Source organism: Nannobrachium achirus (genome assembly GCF_963921795.1).
Source record: "Nannobrachium achirus genome assembly, chromosome: 24".
Classification (NCBI taxonomy): Eukaryota; Metazoa; Chordata; class Actinopteri; order Myctophiformes; family Myctophidae; genus Nannobrachium; species Nannobrachium achirus.
Genome location: NC_137831.1, coordinates 18,864,720 through 18,891,497, shown reverse-complemented (window position 1 = coordinate 18,891,497; position 26,778 = coordinate 18,864,720). Strand labels below are relative to the sequence as shown.

The 26,778-nt window shown below is 44.6% G+C and overlaps 1 protein-coding gene across 1 annotated transcript in view; it reads right to left on the bottom strand.

The window, feature by feature from the left end:
- The window catches only part of LOC308280124 (semaphorin-5B-like), a gene marked incomplete at both ends in the record, with an annotated part of 139,376 nt that overhangs the window by 92,712 nt on the left and 19,886 nt on the right, over window positions 1-26,778 (bottom strand). Inside the window, 2 exon segments of the mRNA XM_080720387.1 lie at window positions 3,748-3,937; window positions 3,939-3,967. Of these exon segments, the coding sequence (XP_080576513.1) occupies window positions 3,748-3,937; window positions 3,939-3,967 (219 nt within the window).

Here is a 26,778-nt window from a genome sequence, read left to right as displayed (position 1 = left end):
GTGGCCAAATACATATCATTTTGGGGGTCCTTCACATGAAAAGGTTTGAGCACCACTGAGGAAAGACTTTTCCTCAGTGGTGCCGCGCTGTGAGCTTGTATATCTGCTATTTTTCAATAGCTAAAGCACATAATAATGTGTTCCCAGTCTAAATGGGTTAAACCCCGCAGTGAATCCTTGTACCCAGGGCCCAGAATTTGGTGCGACACCCCCGGCCTGTGAGACGTGCGATTATGCTGTTCTTTGAAAAGGTTACGGGCCACTCTAGGAAGGTTCCCAGTAATGAAGGTTATGGCACTCAGGCTAATGGTGAATCACTATTCATCAGACTACAGCAGCGGCTGTGAATGTCAGCAGCAGCAACGCTCCGTTTCCACAAGGACAGCAAGCGTGGCCAGTAGAACACGCATACAGAGCTTGTTGAACAGAGACCTCGCAGGGCAACGTGGCTGCTGTCTACGTTCAAGCGTGCATAAACGCACACACGCGCTCGCACACGCACGCACGCACACACACACACACACACACACACCCATGAACACATATCGCCACTGTCAGGCAGAAACCTCGCATCTCCAAGTTCAAATTTGTACTTCTTTTTCTGTGAATTGAAGCCTTATGTCATACAAAGGTGTCGCACAAAAGATGCGAGGCGTTGTGTGCTTCTTGTAGATCTGCTATTTTCACAATTTTTTATTGTTTTAAAAATAAAAAAATTAAGGTTTCCACCCGACAACGACGATATACATGCACAGCGCTCGCGCGCGTGCACACGCACGCACGCACGCACGCACACACACACACACACACACACACACACACACACACACACGCACGTCAGAGCGCACAGTAGTGCAGACAGCCCCGGCCAAAGATGACTGACAGCTTCCTGACAGGATGTGGTTTGAGGGCAGTGGCAGTCATTTTCTGGTCCCTTCACCTTTGACCTCTGAAGAAAACTGCAGGGAATGAAGATGTCAAGGCTCTCTGCGTTAGAACAACAAACACTCTTAAGCGGAAAGACAGAGAGAACTACGGTCAGTCAGTCTGTCTGTCTGTCAGTCTAATCTACTGTATCTCTCTATAAATCTAGTATCTACTGTGTCTATCTATCTACATATCCATCTTTACATATTTTACACCAAGGGTCTTCAGCAGGGGGTCCTCAGAGTTACTACAGGGGGTCCTACAAATCTTTGTGTGATAGAAAGAAAAAAAGAAAATCTCCTTTTCAGCCAGATTCTTAACCAGATTCTGAGAACTTTAGCCAAAAATAGCAGATCTAGCGCGAGGTGTTGTGAGCTTGTAGATCGGCTATTTTCGGCAAAGAGGTTTGATGTAGAGGGGAGTAGTATTGACGGTTCAAGTGGTTATATATCTAAAAACACAAATTGACATGAATCCAAAATACACTAATGATTGTGCTGTCAAACAATGAAACGATATGGAATCTATGACAAGGTTGTGGGGGTCCCTGCTTCATCTCTCTCTCAACTAAGGGGTCCTTGGCCTGAGAATGTTGAAGATCCCTGTTTTACACTGCTTGTTTTGACACCGACTTTGACTTTCTAATCTCCCTTTTCCCTTCTTTCCCCCTTTCATACTCTCTCTCATTCTCGGTTCACTTGCGGACTCTTGAACAGTAGTTTTGACAGTGGAAAATCCTCAATGTTAACTTAACTTTGAGCGTTAAGAAATAGATTTTACTGTGTGGTACTACCGCATCACTCTGCAGATAGAGAAAGAGAGATCGAGGGAGAGAGAGAGAGAGAGAGAGAGAGAGAGAGAGAGAGAGGGCGAAAGCCCCAAGATTGAGGAAACTTGGAATAAATGTGAGTGGCGTACCCTGAAAAAACCCTGAAAAAAGAAATACAATCCTCGAAAGGTTTAAGAAGATAAATGGGACGAGGCCGAGGAAGATGAGGAACGGGTCGAAGGAGAAGGGCGAAATTTACATTTTAAAGAGCAACTTAATGCCCGGACTTTGGCTCAAAATCGCCTTTCAAAAACACATCTGCAAAGTTGCGGATCCCCTCCCCCCTCCTCCCCCCGGCCCCCTCATCATGGTGTGCGTGCCTCATTTAAGGACACCAGCGAGCCCTCCCGGTCACATGGGGCAAGCAGAGACGAGCAAAGGAGTGTGTTGTTGGTGGTGAACCCAGCCGCGTGTACAGATTCCATAGCAGTGGCAAAACAGACTCGCCTCTGTTGTTGGTCTTCCACAATGTTTTGATTGAAAAGGCCACTTTTCACAGACGTTTTAATCACTTATGCCCCAGGGCGGGGGTCTTCTTCAACAGGGGGTCCGGGACCCCTAGGGGGTCCTCAGAGGTTTGGTGTACAGGGAAAAAAAGAGCAGACTAAGTACAGAGTGAAAGGTCAAGTTTATTTATAAGTATTGACAATTCAAGTGGTTAAATATCTGAAAACACACATTGACAGGAATCCAAAATACACTGATGATGGTGCTGTCAAACGATGAAACTATATGGAATCTGGGGGTCCCTGCTTCATCTCTCTCAGCTAAGGGGTCCTTGGCCTGAAAACTCGGCCCCAGGGTCTACTAGGCCACGATTTTCCAAACACTGGGTTCGGGGGTCATTCACTCACTCGTTCTTTCCCACAATATGAGTCTGGACTTTGGGCTATAGGCAGCTTGAAATGTGGATGGGAGTACTTGCCTTGACAGACAGACTCCTCTAACCAATCAGCGTAGCAAAACATCTGTCATCACAGTGCAGCCAGTCAGAAGAACGGCAAACAAACACGTCTTTTCGGCCGATGAACTCCGCTAGCGCATACTGCTGTTCCTTTTTAATTGTTGTAATTGATTCCAACTCTGAAATAACTTCACTTATTGCTTGTTTTATCGTTTCAGCGTTAACTGTTACACTTGTTGCATCGAGGGCAGCCATTGTTGTTTTGAAAATGCCGCAGCATGCATCTATGTCACCATCTACACATGGACCAATCAGGGGAAGCTTTTCACTTGTTGTGCGGACAGCAGTTGAAACGCAGTCACTGATTGGCCCCGATCATTTTCTGATTTCTCATACTCGGTGCCTATTGGCCAAAGTCCAAACCTGATACTGGGGAAGGAATGAGTGACTGAGCACGTATCAGGGCTGGCTTGCCAGGCTAGGGGAATTTGACATCTAAGGCTAGAGCAGGGGTTTTCAAAGTGGGTGACGGGGCACCCTGGGGTGCCGTGATGGCAGTCCAGGGGTGCCACCAGATAATTTGATAATATTTGGAAATTATTTGGACACTTGAAAAAATATTTAGTATCATTTTAAACTTGAAGTACAAAGTTATTTTCAGTCAGTTCTAACCAAAATGGCTATTATCTCAACGTTTTCCTCGCAACATAATTACTGTCGGGCAGAAACCTCGTATCTCCAAGTTTCAAATGTGTACGTCTTTTGGTAAAGCAAAGCCCTGCTTCATCATACAAGACTGTCGCACAAAACTAGTGAAAACAGCCTAACAAGCACACAACACCTCGCGCTGCGAGGCGTTGTGTGCTTGTAGATCGGCTGTTTTCACTAGTTTAGTACATTCTATAGATGATAAATACAAAACAAACAGTTTTGGACATACAAGGTTTCCACCCGACAACGATGATATGCTATAAATATAAGGTGCTGGGAGTGAACAATATAATGTAGAGGAGCCTCGGATTAAAAGAATATTCATGGGGTGCCCTGAGACAAAAAAGTTTGGGAACCCCTGGACTAGACAACCTACCTTGGTATGAGACCACTGGGTGCTCCTTCCTTGTGCAGTCGGTAGAGCGCACAGGCGGGGCGCTAGGGGGCGCTGGTGAGGGTGTGGGCTGCTGGGCAAGGCAGACGGACAGAAACAGGACAAGCACGAAACCAGAGGCGGGGAGGGACATTGTCCCCCGCCCGGACGTAACCATGGTTACAACCACGCCTCGCTCCTCTACCTGGTCCTCGGGACACGCCTGTGGAAACAAAGGAGGTTGCCTCGTTAATTTATCATTATGACCAGGCACGTGCACACATGAACATCAAAGGGGGCTTGCCCTTTTATCTGGATGTAAAAACTGCCCTTTCCAGACCATGAATGCGATTTTTACTAGGGTGAAAGCCTTGTCCATACTCTCCTGAACATGAATGCAGCATCCATGCCATTACAAACATCTCCAGTATTGACTTGATTATGCTTAGTGTGGTTTCAAACACCGAAACAGCCGACCTCCAAGCTCACAACTTGGAGGTCTGCTATTTTTGGTGCTTCCACCAAAAGGCCCTTTTGGAAATTCCAGCCCCTGCCTCTAACATTCTCTGCATGTCCCTGATTATGACCCCCACACAATAATTATTTGTATTAAATGTTTAGATAATTTTAGTGAGGACCCCCTGGAACCCCCTCAAGGATCCTTGGGGGTCCCTGGCTGGACCGCACTTTGAGAACCACTGAATTATGACACGCAAGCGTTAGATTAGAAAGACTGAATGGTAATGGCGCAAACATTGGTTATTTTTTAAACAACAATTAATACTCACTCACTAAACGATTTACATGGGGTGTCTATGTATGTACAGTACCACTTATTTAAAAGTGACATGCATACTGTTTACCCCACTTCTCCACATAGATGTACTGCTCCCACGTGGTTTAATTTTTCAGCATAGCGCATCCATGCTGAAAGTACAGGACATGGTACACTGGCCAGAAAGAAAAGAAAGAAAGAAAGAAAGAAAGAAAGAAAGAAAGAAAGAAAGAAAGAAAGAAAGAAAGAAAGAAAGAAAGAAAAGGCAATGTGGAACTGCAATGTGGAACTGTACTGTATGAGGGAAAGTTTCAAGGTCTACACTTTTTGCAATCATGCTCGTAGGATCCAATTAAATAAATGCATTGCCTATGTATTCAACCATGTCTTGCACTGTTCCTGCAACACTGCGCACACACACACGCTCGTGCACGCATCTAACATGATTGGAGCTATGAGATATACAGAGACACAGAGCGAGCGACAGACAGACAGACAGACAGACAGACAGACTAGAGAATAAATTGTCTGCAGAAAATATTATACAGAGGCTTAGTTAGGCTTAAAAACAGCTCAGGATAAGTGTTTCTAATTGTGGTATATGCACAGTGCCACAGTGCAGGGGTGTTCATTTAACTCTACGAGCAGGGGTCTTCAACAGAGGGGGAAAAGAGCAGACTAAGTACAGAGGGAAAGTCAAGTTTATTAATTATTGACAGTTCAAGGGGTTAAATATCTGAAAACACACATTGTCATGAATCCAAAATACACTGATGATTGTGCTGTCAAGCAATGAAACTAGGGGTGGGCGATATGGTGATAATTATTGTTGAGAGGATACAATGTGTCCACAATATGCCTTTTCAGAGGTATCGTATTTATCGTGATACAATTGAGGGAGCCTTGTAAATACAGAGATTCATTGCAGAATTCAACCTGCATTTTGGTCAAAATCATCAGTTCTCAAACTTTAAAATGTCTCTGACAGTATACAAATGAAACCAAATGGATCCGTAAGGGTCCATTTGGTTTCATACTGTCAGAGTTAGATACTTGATAAGTTCAATTTAGACCTCCCAAAAGGAACCCAGAGAGTCTAGTTTTTTTGTCAAGTAACTTGAAAAATAACCATAAAAACCAACGTGAAAAAGAATCGTGATAAAATCGTGTATCGTGATACAGCTTGGGAAAATATCGTGATATTGTATTTTTCCATATCGCCCACCCCTAAATGAAACTACCGGTATATGGAATCTATGAAAAGGTTGTGGGGGTCCCTGCTTCATGTCTCTCTCAGCTAAGGGGTCCTTGGCCTGAAAACGTTGAAGATCCCTGCCGTAAGGCAAACATTATTGGTTCAGAAACATTGAAAATGACCTTAGCTCAACTAAACTTGAACTAACCAATTGCGAGCTGAGAAGAACGTGCATCAGGCACACAACGTGCGCTACGCAGGACGTACGCCAGGCGAAATGCCTAGTTTTGCCTCCCGTTTGACAACACAAGAAAAGATTAAGGGATTGCATGTAACACTTAATAATCTGGTCTCATGACTTTGAAAATAGTGCACAATGCAGCTTTGAACCCTGGCTTTATTGAGACGTCGAGACCATAGCCCGTAAAAGGTCTAGACTACGGGTATTCAACAGGGGGTCTGGGACCCCTAGGGGGTCCTCAGACTACAAGGGGGTCCTCAAAATCTTTGTGTGAAAGAAACTTTTTTCTCCTTTTTTTACATTAACCACTTGAATCCTTTAGCCAAAAATAGCAGATCTACAATCTGCTATTTTAGAGCTTGTAGATCGGCTGTTTTCGGCAAAGAGGTTTGGTGTAGAGGGGAAAAGAATGTCAAGTTTATTAAGTATTGACGGTTCAAGTGGTTAAATACGTATCTGAAAATTGAAAACACAAATTGACATGAATCCAAAATACACTGATGATTGTGCTGTCAAACAATGAAACTATGGAATCTATGAAGAGGTTGTGGGGGTCCCTGCTTCATCTTTCTCTCAACTAAGGAGTACTTGGCCTGAAAACGTTGAAGACCCCTGATCTACTCTAGACCCAAGGATATTGGAATAATCCTGGGGGGGGTTTTCAGGGCTGACGATCATGCACATTTCGTGTCCTCGCCCCGAAAAAGGTCCTTGTGACGAGACAGCATATTGCTGCAATGACAAGCTAAAAGCTGATAGTTATTGCTGGCAGTGAACCATAAGAGGTGGGCCTGGATGATTTGAATCAGCACAACTCAACATGGCAGGCAGATTGTGTGCGTGCGTGCGTGCGTGCGTGCGTGTGTGCGTGTGCGTGCGTGTGTGCGTGCATGTCAGATGTTATAGCAGCTCACCATGAACTTAGGTTCTTATCAGTGTCATCTGACACAATGTAAACCATGTCCAATCAATATTAATAATATCAATACCAGTAAGACACCCTAATCGGGAGATAAGCAACTGTCAGGTCGCATGTATACACAAATTGGCCTGTAGTGTAAGTGGCATTGTAGGCAACATCTGTAGGAGCAGTGTCCATTAATGTTGTCCGCAAAAAGCAACCTCATGGTGGCACTAGAAGAAGGGGCATGTGAGAAATCAGGGGCTGGAGGTTGTGGTTTGCCAGCCAAGAAGTGTGTGTGCAAAGTTTGGCATGGATAGGGGCAACGGTGCCAAAAGTGTGACGTGACGTCGTGACAGACAGCGGGACTGACTGACGGACAGCCGGTGGAGGTTTTAATAGTAACATATCAATCAACAATCTATCTATCTATCTATCTATCTAGGTCGTCCTCAGACGAGCCCTCCATCGTTGTTTCCAGTCATCTCGGTTCTCCATACATCTGGCCAGCTCATTGGTGTTCTGTGTCCCTACGTCTTCCTTGAGTACGTCCACGTATGTTTTTGTGGGACGTCCTTGCGACCGGTGCCCATGTGTTGGCTCCCACAGTACCAATTTGCTGGCTGGAAGCTCCTGGTGTCTTTGGCAGTGTCCTGCTAGTCTCATTCTTCTGGTGGCAATTTTCTCGCTTACCTTTGGTATTCCCTCATACAGGCTCCTGTTGGTAACATGTGCACTCCTGTTGATGTTGAGTACTGCACGCAACATTCTAGTGTAGCACCCGTCTAGAGACTTCTGCAGGGTTGGCTTCAGGGTCCAGCATTCACTGCCATAGAGGAGAACAGACTCCACCGTTGCAAAGAAGAAGCTAAGTTTGATTTGGCGGGGGAGGTTAGAGTTCCATACACTGTTCATGCCGTTCAGGGCCCTCCACGCGAGTGCCTTCCTTACTTTAAGGTCTTTCTCAGTTGAGTCGACCCATGCGCCCAGGTACTTGAAGTCCTTGACTTCCTTCAACACAGCTCCTTCTGTTGTTGTCAGAGGTGAGTGATCAGGTAGGTTATAGGTGATAACCTCAGTTTTCTTAGCATTTAGCCTGAGACCAACTTTGGCACACTCTATCTCCACCCTGTTCAGGAGTTCTTGTGCTTGTTCCATGCTGTCGGAGAGCAGGCTGATGTCGTCCGCATAGTCCAGGTCTGTCAGAACTACTGCGGAATGCCGCCTTGACCTCCTTGGTGTTAGCGTGAAGCCAAGCTCTTGTTCTCGTCCCCCTATGGCTTTCCTGAGCGCGTAATCTAGAACTATGATGAAGAGGTAGGGGGCTAGGGTGTCTCCTTGCATTACACCAGCTCGGATGTCAAACACCTCACTGCTGCCATCCGGGGTCACCACTTTGGCCCTTGTTTTTGCGTACATGGTCTCGATAGCCCGGAGAATGTTGGGAGGGACATTGTAGGCCTCAAGGATCTTCACCATCTTGCTTCTGTGGATAGAATCAAAAGCTTTTTTGAAGTCAATGAAGCACAGTACAGCTGCTAGGTTGTCCTTTTTCACCTGCTCTATTAATCTCCTTAATGCCAGGATCTGTGCTACGGTTGTTCTCTCCTCTCGAAAACCATTTTGGTTCTCTCTCAGGTGAGGGTCGATGGCATGCCGTATCCTGTTCAGTATCATTCGGTTGAAGACCTTAGCAGTGATACATGTCAGGCTGATGCCTCTGTAGTTGTCTGGCTTTGAGAGGTCTCCAGCTTTAGGCACCGGGATGATGTTAGACAGAGACCATATTTCAGGTTGCTTGTTGTGCTGTAGAGCATTGTTGCAAAAGTCTAGGATGAGGTTGTCTAGGTCGCAGTTCTTCAAGACCTCTGGGGGTATGCCATCAGGCCCAGCACTTTTTCCCTCTCTCAGGGTGGATTTTGCCCTGGCGAGCTCGCTGGTTGTGAAGGGTCCGTCGTCGATGTTCAGGCCCTGGAGGACTGTCGGTATATTTTCCTCCTCTCCCTCTTCCACTGATGTTCCCAGGAGCCTCTGGAAGTGGTCGAACCATGTTGCCACCCTCTCCTCTGGGCTGTGTCCTTCCACCTGGCCCTCCTTGGCCCTCTTCCGCCCTGTCATCTCATTTATTACCTTCCAGGCCTCCCCGTATTGCCTTTCACCTTGCGCTGCCTGCACTCTTCGCACACTTTCCATCACTTCCTCCCCTTTGATGGTGTCGTAGGTGCTGAAGAGAGACTGTTTGGCTTCGTTCAGTGTCTCGCGACCCTCCTCTGTTGGTTCACGCTCAAAGTTGAGTCGTGCTTCCTCCATCCTGCCTCGTGCTGCTACAACCTTCGGGTGTCTGGACCGTGGTGGTGCTCTTACTCTGTTCAGCACTGGCACGCACAGTCTGGTCGCCTCCTCATTCGCTGTGATGAATCTCCCATATTCACGGCTGGGCTCTCCTCCCCTATCCAGCTGCCGAAAGCGCTTCCTGACTTCCTCCGTGTACCTGGTTTGGAGGCCCGGATTGGTCGTGAGTGCCTTCCAGTCATGCCGAATCTTGGGGCTTGGCTTGGGGACCCTGAGGCTCAGTCGCACCCTCATGGAGACCACACGGTGATCAGAGCCTACAGAGCTGAACGTGCTGTATGGCTCAGCATTCAGGATGGAATTCCTCCACTTTTGCCTCACTAGGATATAGTCCAACTGATATAGCCTGGGTAGCTCCCCAGGCCTTGTGGCTCGGTCTCGGAAGGTCCATCTCTTCCCTGTTCTCTTCCTGAACATGGTGTTCGCTGCCAGGAGCTGGTGTTCCATGAGAAGGGCTGTGAGGTATGCGCCGTTGCGGTTGGTAGACTCATGGTATGGGAATGGTGCATCCTCCTGTCCGATCCTGGCGTTGAAGTCGCCAAGGATTGCCAGGAAGTTGTGCGCTGGGACACCTCGGACTGCTGTTGTGAGGTCCTCATAGAATTTCTCAACATCCTCAGGTGTTGCCGTGTTAGTGGGCGAGTACACCACTATGACTGTTGTCACTGGGTTACCTGCGAACTCAGCCATGAGGATCCTTTCGGTGTGCTTGTGAACCCGTCGGAGGGCCCTGCGCGCTAGAGAGCCTAGCATTAGTCCTACGCCTCCTGTTGCAGCCTGGGCCTTGTTTCGCCACGCAGATGCAGTGATGAACGTGCGTTTCTCCACTTGGCAGTAAACTATCTGGTCGTTAGTGTTAGTGTGGACTCTTCTGTGTTCCTGGACTCCCAGGATCTCTACCCCCTGTTCTTCAGCACAATGTGCCAATTCCACCAGTCTAGCTTCTTCTCTCACTGTGCATGCGTTGAAGGTCCCCATTACAAATGGTCTCCGACAACGCATGAGTGCATTGGACGGGATGCTGTGGTCAGACAGAACCCTCCCTCGTTCCCGTGGGTTTGAGGTCCTGTCGTCATGATGCCCTCCGGAAGGGGGACCAGCACCACCATCCGCCGCGGTGCTCCTGCGGACTCCCGCCGCTGGAAGTATAGGATTTGAAATGACTTTGTTCTTCATGGTTGGCTTTTCAATGCTAGTTTAAGGGCTGTGGGGTCGCAAATTCTCACAGTCCTGGTTTTTACCTCAGAGTGACCTTCTCCTAGGTGGGTTGCCTACCATGGCTAAGAGCCCCACCCGCCCTGACTGATTGCTCAGATTGCTGGATCTGAATGGTCCACTTGCTGATGTTTTAACTCACTGGATGGTTCTAATTCAATACAAGTTCTTAATTCAGTACAAGTTAGAAAGTGTTGAAGTAATCACCTGAGTGTTCCCAGCTGTGTGCCATGTTTTCCTCCTGAGCCCATGAGTGAGTTTGCCATTCCAATACCTTCCCTTATAAGCAGAGCTTAGGGGGAAGAATTGAGAACAAGGCAGCCAATCACAGAGTCAGATCTGAAAACAATGGGTTTACAGCTAAGAGCCCCCCATAGAAACCAAGCAACTAGCTCCATACAATTGTAAATGTCCCCCACAGGGACCTACATCACTAAAGTAGTTTCTAATTCAGTACAAGTTAGAAATGTTAAAGTAATCACCTGAGTGTTCCCAGCTGTGTGCCATGTTTTCCTCCTGAGCCCATGAGTGAGTTTGCCATTCCAATACCTTCCCTTATAAGCAGAGCTTAGGGGGAAGAATTGAGAACAAGGCAGCCAATCACAGAGTCAGATCTGAAAACAATGGGTTTACAGCTAAGAGCCCCCCATAGAAACCAAGCAACTAGCTCCATACAATTGTAAATGTCCCCCACAGGGACCTACATCACTAAAGTAGTTTCTAATTCAGTACAAGTTAGAAATGTTAAAGTAATCACCTGAGTGTTCCCAGCTGTGTGCCATGTTTTCCTCCTGAGCCCATGAGTGAGTTTGCCATTCCAATACCTTCCCTTATAAGCAGAGCTTAGGGGGAAGAATTGAGAACAAGGCAGCCAATCACAGAGTCAGATCTGAAAACAATGGGTTTACAGCTAAGAGCCCCCCATAGAAACCAAGCAACTAGCTCCATACAATTGTAAATGTCCCCCACAGGGACCTACATCACTAAAGTAGTTTCTAATTCAGTACAAGTTAGAAATGTTAAAGTAATCACCTGAGTGTTCCCAGCTGTGTGCCATGCTTTCCTCCTGAGCCCATGAGTGAGTTTGCCATTCCAATACCTTCCCTTATAAGCAGAGCTTAGGGGGAAGAATTGAGAACAAGGCAGCCAATCACAGAGTCAGATCTGAAAACAATGGGTTTACAGCTAAGAGCCCCCCATAGAAACCAAGCAACTAGCTCCATACAATTGTAAATGTCCCCCACAGGGACCTACATCACTAAAGTAGTTTCTAATTCAGTACAAGTTAGAAATGTTAAAGTAATCACCTGAGTGTTCCCAGCTGTGTGCCATGCTTTCCTCCTGAGCCCATGAGTGAGTTTGCCATTCCAATACCTTCCCTTATAAGCAGAGCTTAGGGGGAAGAATTGAGAACAAGGCAGCCAATCACAGAGTCAGATCTGAAAACAATGGGTTTACAGCTAAGAGCCCCCCATAGAAACCAAGCAACTAGCTCCATACAATTGTAAATGTCCCCCACAGGGACCTACATCACTAAAGTAGTTTCTAATTCAGTACAAGTTAGAAATGTTAAAGTAAAGTAATCACCTGAGTGTTCCCAGCTGTGTGCCATGTTTTCCTCCTGAGCCCATGAGTGAGTTTGCCATTCCAATACCTTCCCTTATAAGCAGAGCTTAGGGGGAAGAATTGAGAACAAGGCAGCCAATCACAGAGTCAGATCTGAAAACAATGGGTTTACAGCTAAGAGCCCCCCATAGAAACCAAGCAACTAGCTCCATACAATTGTAAATGTCCCCCACAGGGACCTACATCACTAAAGTAGTTTCTAATTCAGTACAAGTTAGAAATGTTAAAGTAAAGTAATCACCTGAGTGTTCCCAGCTGTGTGCCATGTTTTCCTCCTGAGCCCATGAGTGAGTTTGCCATTCCAATACCTTCCCTTATAAGCAGAGCTTAGGGGGAAGAATTGAGAACAAGGCAGCCAATCACAGAGTCAGATCTGAAAACAATGGGTTTACAGCTAAGAGCCCCCCATAGAAACCAAGCAACTAGCTCCATACAATTGTAAATGTCCCCCACAGGGACCTACATCACTAAAGTAGTTTCTAATTCAGTACAAGTTAGAAATGTTAAAGTAATCACCTGAGTGTTCCCAGCTGTGTGCCATGTTTTCCTCCTGAGCCCATGAGTGAGTTTGCCATTCCAATACCTTCCCTTATAAGCAGAGCTTAGGGGGAAGAATTGAGAACAAGGCAGCCAATCACAGAGTCAGATCTGAAAACAATGGGTTTACAGCTAAGAGCCCCCCATAGAAACCAAGCAACTAGCTCCATACAATTGTAAATGTCCCCCACAGGGACCTACATCACTAAAGTAGTTTCTAATTCAGTACAAGTTAGAAATGTTAAAGTAATCACCTGAGTGTTCCCAGCTGTGTGCCATGTTTTCCTCCTGAGCCCAATCAACAATCAATCAATAATATTAATCAGTCAATAAATTGGTGAGACCTGAGGAGTGCACATGCTTGATCTGGCACTGCTTTAATTGTGAGGACCTTAGTGTAGTCAATTTCCATTGACTATCCATTAATTGGCTATACGGCTAACCCTAAAACACCAGCATCAATACCGAAACACACAGACCACAACAAAGGCTGCTCTTAATTGTGCGCCGCTTGCCTGGACTGGATTTAGAGAGCTGAGACTGAGAGACCAATTAAGACCACAAGACAAACCTTGGAACCAGGCCTCTAAGCTGTGTGTGTGTGTGTGTGTGTGTGTGTGTGTGTGTGTGTGTGTGTGTGTGTGCGTGTGTGTGTGTGTGTGTGTGTGTGTGTGTGTGTGTGTGTGTGTGTGTGTGTGTGTGTGTGTGTGTGTGTGTGTGTGATAAGAGTAGGGGTCTGGGTTGCGTCCATCTGCCGCTAACCGCCAACACATTTAGCGAGTGATTGAGGCCAACAGTAAACATAGTCCCATCAACTGGCACCAAAAACACTGGGTTATCTGATCCACAATCTAGTGTGATTTGGCTGAGTGTGTGTGTGTTTATGTGTGATCGTGCAGAGCAGGAGGTTGTGTGGGAATGTGTGTGTGTGTGTGTGTGTGTGTGTGTGTGTGTGTGTGTGTGTGTGTGTTACACGCTGCTGACAAAAGGAACAGAGGTAATTAAAATGCAAATTCACAGTATACTGACAGAGGGAGAGGGCGATAGGGAGAGGGAGAGAGAAGCAAGAAAGAGCGGGTTGGTGGGGGAAGAGAAACAGAAGTAACTAAATACAGATGGAGAGAAACGGAAAGAGGCAAAAAAAATCTGTCTAGAGAGGATCTGGCATCAAATCTCCTTCACCATCAGGGGCGTCACAGGTGGGGAAAAGTGGGACTGAGTTACTAGGGGGGCCTCAATTATTTTATACTTTAGCTATTGAAAAATATCATTTTGGGGTTCTTTCACATGGAAAGGTTTGAGCACCACTGACATAGAAACAGGTTTTTCAAAAAAAAAAAACCTTTGAAGGATTTGAAATATTCAATATTTTCACGATTTTTCAAAAATAGCATATTTGAAATATTCAATATTTTCACGATTTTTCAAAAATAGCAGATCTACAAGCTCGCAGCGCGGCACTCGGTGCCGCGCTGTGAGCTTGTAAATCTGCTATTTTTCAATAGCTAAAGCACAAAATGTGAGTGAATCCTTGTACCCAGGGCCCAGAATTTGGTGCAACACCCCTGTTCAACATCGATGAATTCAGGAGGTGTCAAGCCCAGCCAGAGAGAGAGAGAGAGGTTTTCATACCTACCGGTACGGTTTTGGATGTTTTACAAACACAAGTGTTCGCTTCGAAATATGTCCCCCTCAGCAAAACGTCTGTTCAATGCCATGTGTGTGAAAAAGAAAAGCCAAATCACTTTTCACTACAAAGCCCTCATACCCTCCTCTCTCCCCCCTTACATGACTGAGTGTAGACAGCAGTAAGGCTTGACCCCATGACCTCAAAGCCTGAGGGAGTCTGACTGACAGACAGAAAGACAAACACACGTCTGGAGAGGATTTGGGAGAAGTTGACGACGGACATCTTAAAATTGAGACTTAACATTTTTGGGTCACTTTAAAAGCCACAAACCAAAAACAAGCGCTGACATTTCTACCGCTGCGCTAAGACATGCAATACCTCTTCTCTACCAGTAGTTGTCATACATTACACAAGTTCCCAAAAGAAGAGTAGTGAGACCAGTGGTGTGTTCTACGGTGTTACATATATACGTATGACGTGTCACGCGCAGAATATTTTTTTTTTTTTGGAAAAAAGCGTAGCCCTCAACTAACCATTTCATCCATTGAAAACGCACTAGTGCAAGGGTATTCAACAGGGGCTCCGGGATCCCTCAGAGTTACTACAGGGGGTCCTCCACATCTTTGTGTGATAGAAGCTTTTTTTCTCCTTTTCTATATTAACCACTTGAACCCTAGCGTCCATATTCTGAGAACTTTAGCCAAAAATAACAGATCTAAAAGCTCACAACATCTCGCAGCCCGAGGCGTTGTGAGAGCTTGTAGATCAGCTATTTTTGTAAAAGAGGTTTCGTGTAGAGGGGAAAAAGAGCAGACTAAGTACAGAGTGATAGAACACATTTATTAAGTATTGACGGTTCAAGTGGTTAACCCATTTAGACCGGGAACGCAAAATGCGTTTTTACCTTTCAGGCCGGGAACGCGAAATGCTGTTTATCCTTTCAGACCGGGAACGCAAAATGCGTTTCCTGTAGTTTTTACCCTCTTCTGGTCTCGTGGCCAATGAAATGCATCAGGAGGTGATGACGTATGCTTCCCTGACTACCGCAAAGCATTCTGGGATTTTTTTTTTTTTTGCTTGGCACAACTTTATTTGTCGGAGAATCCCAGTGCGCACAAGAACAGCTTCTCATAGCGGCGAAATGAAAGACGCGTTGAGCGAAGGCAAACCGGACCCACTGGAATTGGCATTGTTATTGTTACGTGATATGTTTGAAAACGACGACGATGATGAAGAAGTGTTTCATGGATTTCATGAGGACTGGATTACTTTTCACGGATGCACTTTGAGACGGCTAGTTTCAGAGACCAACACGTTAGCCGAACAGCTAGTCAACCCCAAACTCCAGAACAACAGATTTGCAGCTATAGAGGTAATAACACTTATAAAATGATTATGATGATATGGTTCATTCATTCACATACACAGGCGCACACACACACACGCACGCACATATAATAATAATGACAAATGTCGCTCGCCAGATTTACCGTTATATGGAGCTAACAACTAGAATTGAAATATTCAATAAGAAAGTTTTGGTGCTTGTTGTTTCTTGTCAAAGTGGTGGCCTATGGTGTAAGGCCTAGGGTGTAAGGTCTCAAATATTTGCTAATTATGTTTCTATGAGCTACATAGGCTGAGAAATATATTATTTATTAGACGTTTTATAAGATTTATAACAATTTTTCAGTTTGCAGATTTCTTTTTAAAAAATGATAAAGGTCTGGACCATGACAAATAATTTCCCATGAAAGCCAAATGTGTAAGCTATCAAACAGTTTTGAAATTTTGTTTCTAGCTGCTACAGAGGCTGAGAAATAAATGTTTTAGTAGACGTTGACACCTCTGTGAAGTTTTCCATAAAATCTCAGGTTTTAGGGGTATTTTTCCAATCGGCCATAGGTTTTTAAGGCTTTTTTCCAGGCGGACTTAGGTCTAAATGGGTTAAAGGAGATACACCATGCATTTAAAAAGTATTTATGTCATATTGTTTATGTCCCAAAAACGTTTTTCAAAAGATTTGAGGCTAAATTACCACTCCTGAATAGAGAGCCTCTCTCATTTTTGAATGGCTCTCAGAGCATTTTCAGCTGCAGTATAAAATTGGCCTGCGGGGGGGTGGCGCAGTTCTGCCGTTGTGTGTGCAGATATGCACCCCAACCAAACACTACACAAAAGGTCTTGCAAATAATAACAATTATATATATATATATATATATATATATATATATATATATATATATATATATATATATATTTTTTTTTTTTCATTTCGATTATAGTTATAGTTTTCTTTTTAACATATTGCAACCATTATAAACGGAATATTATTATCCAGCCATCTAGGCTGCATCTGAGCAGCTCCATGGGTTTTTAAGGGTTAATCTCAGGGTCACGCAAAGTTCAGTAGTTCACCCAACTGAAAGAGAAAGTTGTTGCAGCTGTCAGACTCACTCGGAGCATCGTTGTCCACAACAAGACTGGACTATAGCCTACTACAGATTAGAATAGTTGTTTAACAGTTTAACATGGTAGCGCGATCAGAGCAAGCAGAGGACATCATCAGAGGATCATCTGTTGTGATCTGATGAAGTATAAAAGACGGTGGATTGTTTGGATCCGAGCTAGCCTGCTAGCCAGTAGCCAAGGCTAATCTGCCTAGCGACGCTGCAAATGGATTATTTTTTGTTTAACGAGATACAGCAGATACCAGCTTGGTGAGTCCATATTTCCAATTCCTTTGATAGCAGCTACAATGGATGTGGCACTTGTGAAATGCTGTGTTTCTGCAACGTGCACACGTGGATATGTGTGAGCATACGTTGTCATGATAATTTGGCTGCTCAGGTTATTTAATATATATTTTTTTTATTTTTTCACCTTGGTTTAACTTTTGAGCCACGCTGGCTGCTATGCAAATGAGCAGAAGAGGGGCTGGATTATTAAAATTAGGTCTGGTTTGGAGCTTCATAGGGGAGGGCAAATGGAGCACCCGTGGGATGCTTTTGCAGATCGTGACGTCCCATTCGGCAGCAAATCAGGACAGCCTGTTTTGAGCACCCGTGACAAGCTTTTAACTTGTGCCCTCCCAAAACCAGAGAAATACACAACGGTCAGAAATGGGACTTTGTGAGGATAGAAGATGCCAGTGGGACCCCAAAAAAAGGTTTTAAAATAGGAAAAGTGCATTTTCATGGTGTATCTCCTTTAAATATCTGGAAACACAAATTTACATGAACCGAGAATACACTGATGATTGTGCTGTCAAACGATGAAACTATATGGTATCTATGGGTTGTGGGGGTCCCTGCTTCATCTCTCTCTCTCGACTAAGGGGTCCTTGGCCTGAAAACGTTGAAGACCCCTGCACTAGCGTAATAAGCGTATCTCCAGGACCACGCACATGTCCTGCAGGGAATGATTATCGTATCCCTCCGAAAAAACCTAGAACACACCACTGATTGAGACCATGTCCATTCCAGCCACCACAGTTGTGTTAGTTATATATTGCATAACATAACCTCCCATACAGAAAGACATTTTATTCATAATTAGCATTGGCTGTCTCCCGTGACCAGGCCCAGTGCTTGCATCCACCTGGCTGGCGCGGGCCTCAGCTTTTACACCTTTGGAGTTAAATGAATGCTCTGGATTTGCTGTGTGTCTGTCTGTCCCCTACGGCCGTGGCTAATCCAAGTCAATGGCCCGAGGCGGCCAAATATCTCTAATGCCCAGTGCCCAACACTTACAAATGGAAGGGACCCCTGCCTCAAGACACAGAGAATCAGCCAAAATTTGTCCGGTCAGATTAGTGAGCTTGTTCTTCTTCTTTTTTTTCTTACATTTTTTTAACAACAAAATCTTGTATGGGTGTCACTGGCACAAAATACTCTCAGATGGAGGCCCCCAGCCATATACATATTCATTTGGGGGTCCTTAAAATTAAAGTTTTGAAAAACACTGCTCTATTCTATTCTCCACCTTACTCATTCCATTGTATTCCGTCATTTTGTGTGTTGTTGGGCTCTCTGGGCTGTCTTTGAGCCATCTGCAGTAAAGTGCTGTCAGAACGGTACCTCAGAAGCACCGCTCAGTGATGCCAGGACACCTGTGAAGGAGAAGGGCCAGGAAGAGCAGGTAAAGACTAGAGACAGGTTTGGCTCCTAGTCGATCACAGAGACTCTTGGCAGATGCTATTGACTGCGGCTCAAAAATGTGGATAGTATACAGTGGAAAGATGCAGTGAAAAGAGAGGGCATCATAATGTGCAACCGCCTCGATTCCGTGTGGGACCCTGAAAATGTACTACTACTCAGGGGTGTCACACCAAATTCTGTGCTTTGTGCTTTAACTACCGAGTGCCGCGCTGCGAGCTTGTAGATCTGCCATTTTTGAAAAAACATGAAAATTTGTGTCTGAATATTTCAAATCATTCTAGGTTTTTTTGAAAAACCTATGTTTCTATGTCAGTGGTGCTCAAACCTTTTCATGTCAAGGACCCCCAAAATGAAATGTATTTGGCCACATACCCCCATCTCAAAATATTTAGTTCCAGGGACCCCCCAGAAGCAAAATTTTAGTTGCAAATATTCGCTTAAAAAAATACTTATATTCAAAGATTTGCACAGATTTTCAAGACTTTTCAAAAATAGCAGAACTACAAGCTCGCAGCGCGGCACTCGATGCCGCGCTGTGAGCTTGTATATCTGCTATTTTTCAATAGCTAACGTAAGGCCCCTCTACCTTGGGCCCTAGTAACTCAGTCCCACTTCCCCCCCTTGTGACACCCCTGAATGTACTGCTCTGCCAAAGGGGAATGAATGCCCACAGGCCAAGGGAGATATTTGGCTTCTGGTGAATTCACCCTCCTTTGACTTCCACCCCCACTGGGAAACCCATTCCAGATGAGCCCCCAGTGGAACCACCTGGATTCCCAACCCGGGACTCCCAACTGGGAATTCAATCTCAAGACACTGAGTTTGGCTCAATAGCCAAGTTACACAAATGCTGACTGAATCGGTTAATTCTACCAGGGGCCCGCAGAGCCGACATCAATCTCTAGCTGGATGACCTCGCCCTGGCTGCAGGACCAGGTGTTGGCACGACGCTCTACCTACTGAACAACAAGGATTAGCTTTTGTTCAGGCCAGTGAGAGAGCTCTGCACCATGTACACACACATGCTGGCCATTCTCCCACTACCAGCCTCACAAACATCCCAGAATGCCAACAATTTCCATAGCAACCAATTCTCGGGAATGTGTGTAATTTTTCAGTCTATTTACGACGGTTGTAAATCCATTCGCAATGAGGCGTCGTGGACTTCTGACCGCAGTTTGAGCAGATGCCTTAATTTAATGAGACATCAGCTGACATTCCCACTGTGCGTCCCTTAATTTGAGAAGAGGATTCTTTCGACTACAATCAATCATAATAATACATTGGTCCCCACTCCTTTGGGGCATTTGTCACTGTATATTTGCACATACAGCGAAATGTTTTCTCTGCATTTAACACTTTGACACATAGACCGGGACTCGGACTGGGTTCCTTCGGTTTCCCAGGCGACCTCGGCCCAGCTGTGGCTACCAAATACTCAATTATTACATACCGGTAATCGTCTAATCGCAATTATTTGGCATAATCATCAACACGTCACGATGCGATGTGTTCGCGTTGTGAGCTTGTAGATCGGCTATCAATGTTCTTTTATAAGTATAAAGTTGTCAAATATGTCAGTCATGTCTTTGTATATTTAGATTATGTGTCATATCTGCCATGTGCAACTTCAAAGCCTAAGCCAATTAATTGTCAATGACAAAAACACAATTAAATCGTTAACTGCAATTATTTGAGTGACAATTAATCGTCATGTAAAATGTCATAATCGTGACAGCCCTATACACAATATATTACATTCCCAACATCCCACATCCCAATCAATAAGACCAATTTTAATTGTGTTAAATGTTGTGCTTGCCGGCACAACTTTACACACAGCGGGACAGCATCAAACACATATTGAATGCTGATGTTGTAGACATTGGACCTCGTACTGAAGTGACAGCCTCTTAAAACAACTGCACTGCCACTGCAAACACTAACCCAAATATTTAGCAAAAATGTAAATCACCTGTTTGTGTATCAAAACCTATGTTCTTCAACTACTGCAAGTTACCTATTGTACCATTGCATTCACCCAGCTCTAAATTAGTCCCTAGATACGGACAGCTACTACAATGACAAATGAAAACCAGCAATACTCGCTGTACTAGAGACTCATTCGTGTTGATATAGTGTTACAGTAAGATACATATTTTTGATCCAGTTTGATTTCTTGTCATGGGTTCCGGCCGAATGCCAACCAATGCTCCTGCATGCCCTTGAACAGGGACGATGTATTGCTCACGTTCAGCACTGAGAATTGAACTGAAAACTCTTTAAGAACTACAGTAAGTGGCCCCTCTAGATTAACTTGCTATCTCGCTGTCAAACCTGGTTAATTAAAGCTGTCTCTTGCGTGCAGGGACTGTATGCAAGTGTGACATTGAAAGGGTTACAGGGTCTATCTACAGTATGTGCATACGTGTGTGTGTGTGTGTCTGTGTGTATGTCTATGCAAGCTCATTTGTGTTTGCATGCATAATGTGTGTGTGTGTGTGTGTGTGTGTGTGTGTGCGTCACTGCATGCTTATCGTCACTGTCGGGCAGAAACCTCGTATCTCCAAGTTTCGATTTGTACGTTCTATCCTAAAGCAAAGCCTTGCTTCACCATACAAGACTGTCGCACAAGACTAGTGAAAATAGCAGATCTACAAGCACACAACGCCTCGCGTTGTGTGCTTGTAGATATGCTATTTTCACTAGTCTTATCTTAAATCACTTTTAAAATGATGAATAAAAACCAAAGGTTTTGGACTTACAAGGTTTCCACCCGACAACGACATTACAGTATGTGTCTGTATGCAGTGTGTGCGTGTGTGTGTGCGTGTGTGTGTGTGTGCGTGCGTGCGTATGCTGTGTGCGCACGCGCATAATGACTGCAGGAACTCTTGATTGATTTCCTGCCCCGCTCGGTGTGATGTGTTCCGCTCTCACCGGCAGCAGCTCAGGCATATAGTAACTCTCGGCTCACGTTCAGCGCGCTGTGGAATTAGCAGCGCCTGGCTGCTGCCACCGTGGCTTCAACAGCACGCCACCCAAGTCAATATGTCACCTGCACACAGGGGCGTCACAAGGGGGGGAGAAAAGTGGGACTGAGTTACTAGGGCCCAAGGTGGGGAGCCATGGCATTGGTCCGACATTTCATTGTTCCTACATCCCATTAGTCAGAATCTGGTGAATGTTAACCTGGTGAAAATACTATGCCTAAACCTAACCCTAACCTCAGTAAAACTATGCCTAAACCTAACCCTAACCAAATTAGGACTAATGAGATGTAAGACTAATGAGATGTAGGACTAATGAGATGTAGGACTCATGGGCAGTCCCCCAAGGGGAAGGGGCTTTAATTATCTTATACTTTAGAGTGAAAAATAATGCGTAATAATGCGTTCCCAGTCTAAATGGGTTTAACCCCCTCCCGCTATGAAGAACATTCATGGGGGGCCCGCAGTGAATCCTGGTACCCAGGGCCCAGAATTTGGTGCGACGCCCCTGCAAGTCAATATGTCACCTGCACACCTCCAAACTCATTTTTTAAAGACACTCCATTATGCCTTCCATCAGACTAAAATCAATATAATTTCAGCAGTAGTTTCTTGGTGAAAGGCAACAATAATATACAAAGATTTCACATTTTTTCAAAAAGAAAGATCTTCAAGCATAATTGGCATATAATATGCATAGAAATATTTCGAATACATTTGCATGTTTTCATGAATGAGCCACCTATCTATCTATAAGATCTGTTCTTTTTTTCCCCCTTTTTTGTCACAATGTGTAACTTTTTCAATTAAACATGTTACTTTTTATGTAACTTTCAAATCCTTTGTGGTTTTTGTGATGTTATTCATCCTCTGACTCACTACTCGCTACCCTTGCAATAATAACCATTTTGCATAAATGTGTTTTTGACAACTTATTTAAATACAATTTTAATTTGTGCCTACCACCCTATGGGGGGGATGTCTCCATTCCGACATTGACTTCTTATTGTCGGAGTGGCAACACTTCCATAGAGGTTAGGGTTAGGATAGGGGCTGTTAAGTATGACATCATTTTGTAGGCAGAGGAGAATTTCTGCCCCCAGTTTCCGTGAATCTTTTTACTATTTTTACTATTTACACATTTTTCTTCTCCTTGTTGTTGAAAGTAAAGTGTTAGAATTATACTTTAGTCGTTATTTTTTAGTCGTTGTTTTTTGAAATAGCGAGGGACAGAAAATGCTCTGGGGGCAGATTCTCCTCTGCCTACAAAATGATGTCACAGCTTAAAAGCCCCTATGGGTTAGTGTCAGAATGGAGAAATGTAACCCCACCCTAAACACATTTTTTTTTTTTTTTTTTTTTTTACTTTTAACTTGTTGCATATTTACTCATCGTGATTCGTGACCCATAAAAAAGATACATGGTCCAAAAATGGGTTACTTAAAACCTAGTGGCGGAAGAAAAGACCTCTGGGAACTCATATTGCTTAAAACCCTATGTTTGGGAAACACTGCTGTGTCTATCGTGTTATAGAACTAATGAACTAAGAAACAATGAAACCCCGAAGGAGCATCTCCAGATAATCTGGTGAAATTGCTTTCTTTTTTTAATTACATTTCGTATTCTTTGCATAAGCATCTTGGCGGAGCTGGACATGCAGATGGAGGGCCAGTCAAGGATCCAGTTAGCAGCTGGTCTCTCACAGGCTCTCAGAGACAGATTGCACTGGAGGGTAATGGTCCTTGAGACTCAGGTGTCGATGTTCCACAGAGAAATTGTCCACTTGAGCCAACGTGCGAAACCCACACAGTAAACATCGCCCTGCGGCGACTCTTATCAGCTTGGAAAAGAAACAATGGCGAGAGGCAACGTTTTTTGGTGTGGGGGGGGAGGGGGGGGGGGGCATTTTGCCATCTCATGAATTTTTATGAAGGATATTAGGACACAGATAACGCGTTATTTTGTTGGATAAGCATTGTCTGGATTTGTCATCCATGTGATTTGCTTTGGTTGATTCTGTTTCGATTTTAGCAAGGATTGTGGTTCACAGGTCACAACTGCATTTTGAGTGTTTGTCCACCAGTGTGGAGGCTGAGGCAGAATTGCTGCTTAAAAAAGCGGCCGACATGGGTTTCCTCAGACGTGTGGCTGGTATCTCCCTTAGAGATAGGGTGAGAAGTTCAGTCACCGAGAGAGACTTGGAGTAGAACCGCTGCTCCTACACTTGGAAAGGAGTCAGCTTAGGTGGTTCGTGCATCTAGTACGGATGACCCCCCGAGCGCATTCCTAGGAAGGTCTTCGATGCACGTCCCACTGGGAGGGGACCCCGTGGCAGACCAAAGACCAGTTCGAAGGACTATATCTCCAAACTGGCTTGGGAACGCCTCGGTATACTCCCTGAGGGAGTGGAGGAAGTTGCTCGGGATAAGGAAATCTGGAAGTCTCAGTTGGAACTGTTACCCCCGCGACCTGATTCCGGATAAGCGGTTGAAGATGGATGGATGGATGGATGGATGGATGGATGGATGTTGACTGGCATCCTCCAAGTGTCTATACTTGGTCACCTCCTATTTTTTTCCACAACACCAAATCTAGTCACTGAAAGCAGTCAATCTATTTTCGTCGTTTATGACTTGTGAGCTGCTATTTTTGCAGAACATTTCGCCTATTATGACATGCTCATAAAGAGACGCTATAGTTCATGTGGTTAATGAGGCGATGTGGGTGCACAGAGGCTCCACGGCTGGCTCTGCCTTTGTGCCTTGGTAACCTCTCCCACAGTGCAGGGGCTGCATGCCCGCTGCATGGGGACAATGCTGGGTGCAGGGGTGTCGCATCAAATTCTGGGCCCTGGGTACAAGGATTCACTCACATTTTGTGCTTTAACGATTGAAAAATAACAGATATACAAGCTCACAGCGCGGCACAGAGTGTCGCACTGCGAGCTTGTACAGTAGATCTGCTATTTCTATTTGTGAAAAACCTATGTTTCTATGTCAGTGGTACTCAAACATGTTCATGTTAAGGACGCCCAAAATGATATGTATTTGGCCACGGATATTTAGTTCAGCAAAATATTTAGTTCCAGGGACCCTGGATCCAGGGATCTGTGTATTTTCCAGAAACCTTTGTAGGAGTGATAAGTAGGCAGCCAGGAAGAGAGGTCAAAGGTCAACATCATAATTGAGAGACAGAATAAGAGCAACTTTGGTCCAGGCAGGGTTTTTCCCCCTAGGGAGTTTGTCCATCATGTTGCTAGTTACATGCCCCCACACGCATTTGATTTATATTAATGTGCAATTTATATACACAGACCCACTGAATCTATTTTTCTCCAATGCACTACTAAAATAGTTTTTTTTTCTGGGACATTGTCAAAATGGCGTGGATAATGGATAGTATGGATGAGCAACCTTGTGGCTACTGACTAAGGAACAACACATGTTTCCATAATGTTGCAACCTGAAACAACATGCCACTGTTGCCGTGAAATCAGGGACCTACCGAGAACATCTAACATGGAACGATGCTTCTTACGACAGATCAAGAGCTGTAGTACCTATCACACTACTTCATCATGACCTTATCCAGACGTAGGACAGAAGACCTACAGTAGTAGGCGTCCCAGACATGCTTCCACAAAACTCCTTTTGAATGAGAGAACTTTAGTCTACTCTCTGACTGATGACACAGGGCAGCCCTAAAGTGATGTCTATATCAGTGGTTCTCAACCTTTTGAGACTGTGACCCCCCAAAATAATCATATTTTAACTGGGGAACCCCCCCCCCCACCCCCCACCCTGACGAGCACTAAAGGTTGAGGCATTATAAAAATAGCAGATCTACATGCTCACAATGCCTCGTGCTGCGAGGCGCTGTGAAGCTATTTTCACAATTTCTGTCTCTAATATTTGACAATTTGGCCAATGTTTAATTTGTCATCTTAGAGGTATTAAAAGGTCCTTAAATTGTCACTTTAGAAACATGCATATACCCTCTATACACTTAAACTTCGTGTTGGTTTGTTTACTGCTGAGTGAGAAAACAATGTTGCACATAGAGTTAATCATCTGGGGACCCCTCCAAATCTTTTGGGGACCTCCCTGGGGGTCCCGACCCACAGGTTGAGAACCACTGGTCTATAGCAGTAAATAGCTAGTAGCAAGTAAGTATCCATAATGAACAAGCTATGGGTAATTTGAAATTGCAAAGTTGTTGTAGGGGGGTATATAATGGGAGAACAGAATTAGGTGTCGCGAAAAGGAATACATTTCATTTGTTGACAAGCTATGAAAAATAGCCAAAGTTGGGATTTAATTGAGACTGAAAACCGTCCAGCCATACTGTATCGTCCACAACCGTTATCTAGCATAAATAAACACCAACGGCCATGGATTCACAAACTGTGTTTTAATGAAAAGGATGAAAAAAAGTATTGCTCATAGCGCCCCGGTGGTACCACCTCCATAAGGCTCCGTTGAGAAACACAGACATACGTGTTGCTTAGGGGATATCATTGTTATTGATTTTCCTCTATATTAATGTAATACTTGAGCTGCAGTTTGTTGAGCGCGAGCGGTCCACTCCGTTTGCCATTTCTTTTCCAAATTGGTTTTGTTATTGTGTTTACAAAAACAAGAGTGGTGATAATGCTTGCATGGCTGGCTGCATTCTCTGCAACCAGTGAATAACAATGTTGTTGACACTACCAAAGACAGAGCTACTGTAGTGCGGGAGTAGACAACAGTGAGGAACTGGCGGGATTTGATCTCATACTAGTGCGATTACAGCCCTCTTCTCCAGAGGTAGTAATGCATAGAGTTTCTCCGTGAAGGTTTTCCATTGTTGTTTTACAATTCACGCATCTATACGTAACTGCCTAACTGCAGCCCTATGGGGAGAAAAATAGTTGAGAAGGATCTGTTGGGGATGCAAAGCAGATGTGCTTGCTCGGATAGCCACCTTGGTTGTGGGCGCTCAGTCAATAAGTCAATACTTGGTAGAAAAACAAAACACCAGAGGACAGGAAATAGTCAAAAAAGAAAGTCTACTATTGTAGCACAATAACAAAATATGTGTACCTGAGCTAAGATTTGTGTATTTATTCTTCGTACGCAGGCTATGCTGGGGTTTGATCCAAGACCACATAGATAGATAGATACCTTTATTATCCCACGGGGGGAAATCAGTTGCCCAGAGGCAGCACAGCAGTTTAAGGTTACAATATGAACATAAAGTGTCAAAAAGCTGTCACAATAAAAGAAAAATATATACATAAAGTGTCCCAAGAAACATTCAACGCTCATGAGTGTCACGTCACGTCACGTCACACACAAATAGCACTACTCAAAGCACAACTTGACAATGCAGTGCCAAACAAAAGTGTACATAACAGTCAGTGCTAAGTCAGTG